This window comes from Bison bison, unplaced genomic scaffold (assembly GCF_000754665.1).
Source record: "Bison bison bison isolate TAMUID 2011002044 unplaced genomic scaffold, Bison_UMD1.0 scf7180017864319, whole genome shotgun sequence".
NCBI lineage: Eukaryota > Metazoa > Chordata > Mammalia > Artiodactyla > Bovidae > Bison > Bison bison.
The window spans coordinates 369,408-379,743 of record NW_011494891.1 but is presented as its reverse complement, the minus strand read 5'-3'; the positions used below and the strand labels follow the sequence as shown (position 1 = coordinate 379,743).

The 10,336-nt window shown below is 39.6% G+C and overlaps 1 protein-coding gene across 1 annotated transcript; it reads left to right on the top strand.

Moving 5' to 3' along the window:
- The first annotated feature begins 324 nt into the window (after positions 1-324).
- Positions 325-9,626, top strand: MRPS30 (mitochondrial ribosomal protein S30). Its single transcript, XM_010852963.1, has 5 exons — positions 325-946; positions 3,465-3,610; positions 4,920-5,025; positions 6,710-6,886; positions 9,267-9,626. The coding sequence occupies exons 1-5, from the start codon at positions 358-360 to the stop codon at positions 9,554-9,556; spliced, it is 1,308 nt and encodes a 435-aa protein (XP_010851265.1). The 5' UTR covers positions 325-357; the 3' UTR covers positions 9,557-9,626.
- The last annotated feature ends 710 nt before the right edge of the window (positions 9,627-10,336 follow it).

Sequence of the window (10,336 nt, the reverse complement as noted above, 5' to 3'; positions counted from 1 at the left end):
GCAGCCCACCAGGCTCCTCCGTCCATGGGATTTTCCAAGCAAGAGTGCTGGAGTGGGGTGCCATTGCCTTCACCGGCAGCATACCCTATTTAAAAGTTTCACACCTCCCCGCCACATCTCGGAAAACCTATCGGTGCACGAGTTCTTCCTTTCACCAACAAACTCCTAGGTTCACGAAAAAAACCAAGCTGTAGAAGCTCTATGATTGGCTAAGAAGTGAATGACGTAAGGTTTCTCAAGCCCACTAAGAATCATCCGCCCCAAACTGGCTCAGATTCCACCTTTTGATTGGTTCTTACGGCAAGAAGGCAGGGACAATTGCTAAAGTTGACCTCTGGGACCGAACCCCAGGAAAAGATGGCGGCGACCAAGTGCTGGAGGTTTGTGCTCCGTAGTCCAGGGCTGTCATTGCACACCGCGGCCGAGGCCGCCGTCACGGTTCCAGAAGTGACCGGATCAGATGTCAAGGCGGCCCCAGTCGCGCGCTACCCGCCGATCGTGGCCTCCCTAACTGCCGACAGCAAGGCGGCACGGCAGCGGCGAGTGGAGCGATGGCAGGCCACGGTGCACGCGGCCAAGTCAGTGGACGAGAAGCTGCGAATTCTTACCAAGATGCAGTTCATGAAATACGTAGTTTACCCGCAGACCTTCGCCCTGAACGCTGACCGCTGGTACCAGAGCTTCACCAAGACCGTGTTCCTTTCGGGGCTACCGCCGCCGCCGCCCCAGCCACATCGGGAGCCCGCGCAGGTTGTGGACCTTGCTGCCCTGCGCGCGGCCGTCTGTGACTGTCTCCTGCAGGAGCATTTTTTTCTGCGGCGCAAGAAGCGTGCGCCCATCTACCAGGAACGCTACACCGTCGCCTCACCCTTCTTGGACCAACTGGTACCTTCCCTCACCGGCTTGCTCAGCGCTTACAATCCCGTCCTGGCTGCCGCCGCCCTCGGTAAGCCTCGGGCCGCCTTTCGGGGCTGGGGAGGTGGGGATAGTAGGGGACCGTGGGTGCGTGGTTGCGTGCCAAGTCGCTTCAGTAGTGTCCGACTCTCTGCTGCCTCATGGCCTGTAGTTCGCCAGGCTCCTCTGTCCATGGAATTTTTCAGCCAAGAATACTGGAGTGGGTTGCTGTACCCTGCTCCACGGGATCTTCCCCTCCCAGGGATGGAGCCGGCTCCTGTCTTCTGTATTGGCAGGCGGGTTCTTTACCACTAGCGCCACCTGGGAAGCCTGGTAAGGTCTCTCTCTGGGCCAAATTTGCCCCCTCTTCATTTCTTTCTGCTTGGTCAGTTCTTTCCCAGTCCTTTCGCTCCTAGCTAGGGGCCGCGTCCGGAGACTGGGTTGCCGTGTCTGTGCCTCCACTTACTAACTGTACTGCTTAGTGAAGGTCCAGCCAAATGGAAGAGTAGTGTTGGTTAAAAAAAGGGGCTCCTAGAGAGCGGGACAGACCTCTGGTTGCCTTTTCGCTCTTCCACCAAGTTACTGACCTTTTGGCGGTTTATAAACCGATTTTGGCCTAGTTTTTCCTTATTTTCAAGGTGAGAATACGATAATAGTACCACTTGGTTATAGAACTGTTAAGATTAAAGATGGTATTGATTAAAATACCTAACGTATATTCAGCACTTTCTGTATGCCTGACCTTGTTCTGTATTTTATATGTGCCAAATTTAATCCTTGCGATAACTTTACAGTAGGTAGCACTGTATTCATTAAAACCAAACAAACCCAAAGCACAGAGTCATAAAGTGCATTTAGTCAAAGAACCTATTGCTAGTAGATTTGGAGGACAGGCTTCAAACCCATTCATTTTGGGTTTCCAATAAACAGTAAAACTTCTGTTTTACTGTTAAAAGCAGGGTTGAAAAATAATTAATGGATAGTATTTTAAAGATCAGAGTTTCTGAAGCGTTTTGTATCTGCCACCCCTGTAGGTATCTTAATAAATATTTATTGAGTTAATGTTACTATAACTGTAGGTGTATGTTCAACTGAGTCTTGTAGTGTGCTTGTTACTTCCCTGCCAGTTGGGAATGAAGTGGTCTCCAGGGAAACATCACAGACTTTTGCTCATGATTGATGGCCTGGGAAAGTTGACTTAATCTGCTCAAGACCTAGGTTCCTCTTGTATGTAATGGAGATGATGGCAACCTTTATGTACAGTTGGGAAGGTCCCCTGGAGGCGGAAATGGCAACCCACTCCAGTATTTTTGCCTAGAGAATCCCATGGACAGAGGAGCCTGGCGGGCTACAGTCCATGGGGTCGCAAAAAGTCGGACAGGACTGAGCGACTAATACTAAAACTTATACATATCTTTGAGAATTATTGTGAAGATTGAATTAGTAATTCATGAGACAGCTGTGACTCTTACTAAACTTTTTATATCTGGTTAGTGAGATTGCTGTTGCTCTTATTTTGTGTTTATTCTTAACTGAGAAACTTCTGACTGGTGTAAAATGGTACCTCATAGTGGTTTTGATTTGCATTTCTCTGATAATGAGTGATGTTGAGCATCTTTTCATGTGTTTGTTAGCCATCTGTATGTCTTCTTTGGAGAAATGTCTATTTAGTTCCTTGGCCCATTTTTTGATTGGGTCATTTATTTTTCTGGAGTTGAGCTGTAGGAGTTGCTTGTATATTTTTGAGATTAGTTGTTTGTCAGTTGCTTCATTTGCTATTATTTTCTCCCATTCTGAAGGCTGTCTTTTCACCTTGCTAGTAATTTCCTTTGATGTGCAGAAGCTTTTAAGGTTAATTAGGTCCCATTTGTTTATTTTTGCTTTTATTTCCAATATTCTGGGAGGTGGGTCATAGAGGATCCTGCTGTGATGTATGTCAGAGAGTGTTTTGCCTGTTCTCCTCTAGGAGTTTTATAGTTTCTGGTCTTAGGTTGAGATCTTTAATCCATTTTGAGTTTATTTTTGTGTATGGTGTTAGAAAGTGTTCTAGTTTCATTCTTTACAAGTGGTTGACCAGGTTTCCCAGCACCACTTGTTAAAGAGATTGTCTTTTCTCCATTGTATATTCTTGCCTCCTTTGTCAAAGATAAGGTGTCCATATGTGCGTGGATTTATCTCTGGGCTTTCTATTTTGTTCCATTGATCTATATTTCTGTCTTTGTGCCAGTACCATACTGTCTTGATAACTGTGGCTTTGTAATACAATTATGTAAAGTTTAAAAATAAAATAAAATTAAAAAAATAAATTAAAAAAAAAAGAAACTTCTTTGGTCACCACGCTTAATGCACTGTGGCACAGGTAGAGAATAATAGTTTAAGCCTTATGTTTATGTTGTGATTGTTTAAGTTATCACATAATTCAAACTTTAATTTACACCAAAGGGTAACTTTTGGTGTATTTTCAATTAGCACAGTTGTTCTTAAATTCTGTATTGCTGAGCCTGGTATTCTGAGAATAACTAGATTTATTCAGATTATCAGATAAAAATGTTTTGAATATCTTTTGATAGATTGTAACCGCCCAGTTCACTTCTACTGGTTGCGAGGTGAAGAAATTATTCCTAGTGGTCATCGGAAAGGTCGAGTTGATGCTGTGCGATACCAAATAAACGATAAACCACACAACCAGATTCGAATATCCAGACAACTCCCTGAGGTAAGGATGTATTGCTTATGTGTCTGTGGACAGTTGAAGAGGAAGTATCAGCATGCTAGGTCAGTGGTCCCTAACTTTTTTGACACCAGGGACTGGTTTTTGTGGGAGACAGTATTTCCCTGGACTTGGGGCAGGAGTTGATGGGGAATGATTTCAGGATGATTCAAGTGTGTTAAATTTATTGTGCACTTAATTTCTATTTTTATTAAGTTGTGATATATAATGAAATAATTATAGAACTCACCATAATGCAGAGTCAGTGGGAGCCCTGAGTTTGTTTGCTGCAACTAGACAGTCCCATCTGGGGATGATGGGAGACCGTGACACCAGAAGTATGTTGCTTATGTCCTGTCTGTAATTTCGTTTTGCCTACTGTCACTGCAGAAAACCCTGCTTCACAAAGATAGGATGTTGGAAATGGAAGTAGGCTTTTGATATGGAAAATGGAAGTGGCGGTTTGATAATCTGCCTTGCCTAAACATATGGAGATTTGAAGTTGTCTCAAACATATTTTTAATACCACTGTTGTTTGTGATCTCAAGCAGTATTGTGAGCCATGGGGAGCAGCTGTAAATACAGACAGGGCTTTGCTCACCTGCTGCGCACCTCTTGCTTTACAGCCCGGTTCCTGACAGGCCGTGGACCAGTACCTGTCCACAGCCCAGGAGTCGGGGACCCCTGTGCTAGGTAATGGGTTAGGAAGGGTGAAAAGCTTTGGGTAGAGCCCTTTCCTTTCAAGTGTATTTGGAGTACATCTCATCTGAAATGCTTTTTCAGCTTTTTAACTGTATATTCTGCAGAGGTCAGGTAATAATTTTAAGTGAGGTTAAGACATCAGGTTTTAGGACCATACAAATCTTTTCATTTTCTTAATGTAAAAATGCTGATGATAGTTTATGATTATAGTTTATAGTGAACTATCCTATCTCATTGTAAATCGCATTTTTACAGCTAGAAGTATTCATTTTACAGGTATCCAGTTTATTCTGAATATTATCTGTTTGTCCATGTCAGAGGTTGACACATTTCTTCTGCAAAGGTCCAAATAGTAAATATTTTAGGCTTTAGGGGCCATAAGTTTCTGTTGCATTCTCAGTTCTTATCATGTAAAAATAGCCCTGTACCATATATAAATGAATTTACATGACTGTGTTCCAGTAAAACTTTATTTGGAAAAACAGTTAGCTGGCTAGATTTGGCCCATCATTAGATGGTAGAGTTTAATCATTTAAGATTTTTAACTATTAAGAATGTGAGTAAAATATATGCTAGTGTTGCTGTGAATTTACTTATGACTTTTTTCTTTAAGTTTGTGCCACTGGATTATTCTGTACCTGTAGAAGTCCCTGTTAAAAATTGTAAGCCAGACAAACTCCCATTATTCAAACGGCAATATGAAAATGCCATCTTTATTGGTAAGTTTCTCGTTTAATAAATGTGTTCAAAGTGTCCTGTGCAAATTTGCATAATTAATTTTTGGTGACTGAGAAGTTCAGCCTGTCCATGAGCAATGTAACTCATCTCAGGTTGCAATATACATGAAAATTGAAAGAAAATATTCTTTCAACTTATCATTTAAAATTTTATGTTTCTACTCAATTACAGTATTTAAGGTTAAAAAACAGTTATAGTTTCTGATTTAACTTTACTCTGCCTGAAAGTCACTAGGTCCATGCAAATGACACATTTCTTTTCCTCTTTATGACTAATTTTCCGTTGCACACACATGCGCACACACATACATGTGTATATATATATATACACACACTAACACACCACATTTTCTTTATCCATTCTTTTGTTGAAGGATATTTAGGTTGCTTGCACATCCTGGTTTTGTAAATAGTGCTGCTATGAACATTGGGATTCATGTATCTTTTGCAGTTCTGATTTTCTCCAGATATGTGCTAAGGAGTGGGACTGCTGGGTCACATGGTATATCTGTTCTTAATTTTTAAAGGAATCTCCATGCTGTTCCCCATAGTGAATATATCCATTTACATTCCCACCAACGGTGTAGGAAAGTTGCCCTGTCACCACACCTTCAGCATTTGTTGTGTATTTTTGATGATAGCCATTTTGACTGGTATGAAGTGGTACCTCATGGTAGTTTTCTTTTGCGCTTCTCTAATAATCAGTGATGCTGAGCATCTTTTCATGTGACTTTTGGCCATCTATATGCCTTTGTTGGAGAAATGTCTATTTAGGTCTTCTGTCCATGTTTTGATTGGGTTATTTGTTTTTTGATATTGAGCTGCCTGAGCTATTGTTTATTTTGGAGATTAATCCCTTTAGTGCCACTGAACTATACAGTTAAATATGGTTAAAATAGTATGTTTTAATGTGACTTTTACCATAATTTAAAAAACATAAAAAATAGTTATACATGTTATGCTTTGTTTATTTGTTATTTATATGGAAAAGTATGTTTTTTCAAAAATGAAAAAGTATAGAGCTGAATTTGAGGTAGTGATTGAATTTTTTCAACAAAAGCCTCCCATTTGTGTAACAAACTATGATAACCATCAGGAATATAAAAATTAGTCTCTGCCCTCATGCAGCTTACACTTTGGCTATTTTTTCCCTGTTTATTAATTCCTAGCTGACTGAAAAACATTTTTAAGAAAGCAGCTGTATGCTGGTCCTCCAGAACTGTTTTATCAGTCCTATATCAATCACTGTGGTGGTCTTGGAGAGTGAATTATGGGGAACTTTTGGTTGAAAACACTTTCCACTAAAATCAAGAATGTCAGCATTGTAAAGAAAGTTTTTAAAGTTATGAAATGTTTGCATCCTTTGGTGAATATGACCGGGAGAATAACAAATTGCCCAATGATGACCAAGGAGTTTGAGAAAACTGACATAATAGGGAATTGTAAATTTTACATATATTCTTTGGACTGATGATGATAGCTGGCAGATTGTACTTTCAGGTGAAATTTTTTATAAACAATAAGTAAACCAAGCTTTCTATTCGTATATTTTGAGTGCTGATCACATAATGAGTAGAGATATATGCATTTGAAGTAAATACTGTGGACGTGTTTCTAGATTCCCTACTTGTGCGTTTCATCTGAAATGTTTTTATTTTGCTCTCAGGAACAAAGACAGCAGATCCACTCTGTTATGGACATACCCAGTTTCATCTGCTACCTGACAAATTAAAAAGGGAACGGCTTTTGAAACAAAACTGTGCTGATCAGATAGAAGTCATTTTTAGAGCTAATGCTATTGCAAGCCTTTTCGCTTGGACTGGAGCACAGGCTATGTATCAAGGTAAAACTAGTTTTATGGCATCAATGTTATTGGGAAACATTTTAAGAATTTAGCAGGTCAAATTATTTTCTTTAGGTTAAAACGTAGGTAGAATCTTAACATTTTGAAAACTTGCATTAGCACACAATGCAATTGTTTTAAAATCCATAATTAAATATTTTACATTTGTAGTTGGTTAGTGACACTTTGATAGTTACCATCATCTTTTACTTTGACCATTTTTGTGTGAATGCATTTTTTTCTGATGATATTATCAAATATTTCAAAGACTAGCTAACTGAATCAACTCTGGATGATAACAGCTTTCTGAAACTAGAAAATGAACTGCTTTCATGGATTAAATTTTAGATTAAATCACAGTTACCATGTATAATTTCTTTGAGGACCATATCTAGGGTGTAGATTGGGAGACAGTTCATTCAGTTAATGGCTTATGGTTTTTACATACCAGGCACTGTTGGCTTTGGAGATACAGTGTTGAATGAGAGAGATCCTGCTTTCCTGGAGCTTATATTATAGTAGGGATAGTAAAAGATAGTAAACATGTAGTGTTTTAGAAAGTATTAATCACTTCAGTCATGTCCAACTCTATGTGGCCCTATGGACTGTAGCCCACCAGGCTTTTCTGTCCATGGGAATTCTCCAGGCAAGAATAGTGGCGTGGATAGCCATTCCCTTCTTCAGGGAATCTTCCAATTAGTGGTGATGCTCTGAAGAGAATATACTAGATGGAGGGTAGAATGTGCATAGGGTACAGGTATAAATGAGGCATGGGGTAGAATCACTTTAGACGTTTAGAGTTAGTTAATTCAAGGGAGGTCTCTAAAGATTTTCATTTGAACAGAAACCTGAGGATGAGGAGCCCTCTTTGCATAAACTTGTGGGAAGGACACTTCCAGACAAAGGGAATGACAGGTAGCTCTGAGGTAGGAACAGACTTGAAGTGTTTAAGGAACATCATGAAGGCTGATGAAGAAAGGGAGTGGGAGAATGAAGATAGGGAGCTGGAGTGAGATAGAGGGAGCTGGAGGCATGTCACAGAGGACTTTCAGAGCCCATTGGGAGCCACTTGACTTTTGTTACAAAACCAGAAGTAATAGAATGCATACCTAGGTTGTTGCTGCTGCTGCTGCTAAGTCGCTTCAGTCGTGTCTGACTCTGTGTGACCCCATAGACGGCAGCCCACCAGGCTCCCCTGTCCCTGGGATTCTCCAGGCAAGAACACTGGAGTGGGTTGCCTTTTCCTTCTCCAGTGCATAAAAGTGAGAAGTGAAAGTGAAGTTGCTCAGTCGTGTCCGACTCCTTGCGACCCCGTGGACTGCAGCCTACCAGGCTCTGTCCATGGGATTCTCTAGGCAAGAGTACTGGAGTGGGGTGCTGCTACTCTTATATAAACATCCAGGAGGAGTTTTAACAGTGATTTAATTATTGCCAGGCTCACCTTTTTTTTCCTTTGTATATGTATTTTTAACCTCATACTCACAATTGTTGACTTATGTCTTTATAATAGAACTAACTAGACAAGAGTAGGAATACAAGTAGACAATCAGAAAAATTAAGAGGAAACTTTATTGAAGATGTTAGAATGGCATAGTTTATTCATGAAAAATAAAGTACTTCTTTTTATATTATAATTAATTCTGTATTTTAACAATACTGTTTATTGGCTGCCTTCATTAAAGTTGATATAAAATATATATGTGGCAAAATGTACAACTTACTGCATGCCCCTTGAATTTAAAAGTATTAAAGCTAGTCAGCCTGGACCAAGAAACAGCCAGAAAATTTGAATAATAAAGATATTCAGATATCCTAGAACCTTATGATGACATAAAATACACGAGGCAGAATGAAAACAACTCATAAAACCGATTTTGAATTATAAATTAAGACATAGAATTCATCTGATAACTACATGGTTGAAGTTCTTAGAAAGTCAAGGGTTTTTCTGAGGGCTTTTATTTTTGTAGATTTGGTGAAATAAATGTCTGTATTGGTTATTGGGTGGTAGACGCTGCTGGTATAAGGGAAATTTGAACGTATTTAGGGTTGGTGAATAATGATGTGGAGACCTCTGCATAAATGGACCTCACTTCTCTTCTTAGGTGAAGTGAGTTAAGGTTGAAATCTGATGAAGTCCAAAGTTGTTGAAAAGGTGTATCATGAACTTTGTGGCTCCTGGAAGGAAGGAAATAGTTCTTGATGCAGAAATGGAATATAGAATTAGGATGGAGAAGATAGCGAAAACATTGAGATCTTTAGAAATTTGGCAGGTAAAATATCCAGTTTATAGGAGGTATTTTATATCCTCTAGTGTGCGTGTTTTGTTTTGGTAAAATATATTCTGTATATGAGTTTCAGCATAACTTTTCTTCTACAGGATTCTGGAGTGAAGCAGACGTTACTCGACCTTTTGTCTCCCAGGGTGTGATCACGGATGGAAAATACTTCTCCTTTTTCTGTTACCAGTTAAACACTTTAGCACTGACTGCGCATGCTGATCAAAACAACCCTCGTAAAAATATATGTTGGGGAACACAAAGTATGCCTCTTTATGAAACAATTGAAGATAATGATGTCAAAGGTTTTAATGATGACGTTTTACTTCAGTTAGTTCACTTTCTACTAAATAGACCAGAAGAAGACAAAGCACAGCTGTTGGTAAATTAAGAAAAAACATTTGCTTTGGGAATACTTAAATTTCACTGAAGGAACAATAAAAGGAATTTTGGCAATGAGACTTCTGTTAAATAGTAAATACATTGATTTTGAGACAAATGTTTCTTTATGTTAACCTGTGATTAGACCTTTCATTTTGCTCAAAGTACTAAGAGATTTAATTTTAGATACAGTATGTTGATTTAAATAATTTCATTCATATGTGGCTAACTGATGAGACTAATGGAATAATCTTCAATACTTGGTGTTATTTGTTTCTGTGTGTAAGCGCATATCACTTACTGCATACCATTCACTGCATGATAGGCCAGTAATCTGAGAGACAAGGAGTTGGGGCAAGGAAAAATGACTTTATTTGGAAAGCCAGCAAGCTGAGAAGATGACAAATTAATGTCCTAAAGAATAATTTTAATTTGAGATAGAATTTTAGCTTTTATGCTAGGGAAGGAGGAGGGAAGCAGGGTGCCTGATCAGATTGTGGACCTTATTCTGATTGGATGGTAATGAGATAATCAGGTGGTATTTTGGGAGTCAACATTATCAACCTGATTTCAACCTGGCTGGGGTCTCAGAATATTAACTATAACCCTCAGGGAGGAACTAAAGGTCTTTGACTTTGTTTTATGACTGTTTTATTTTGTCGTCAGTTCAGTTGAGTCTCTCAGTCATGTCCAACTCTTTGCAACCCCATAAACTGCAGCACACCAGGCTTCCCTGTCCATCACCAGCTGCTGGAGTCTACCCAAACTCATGTCCATGGAGTCGGTGATG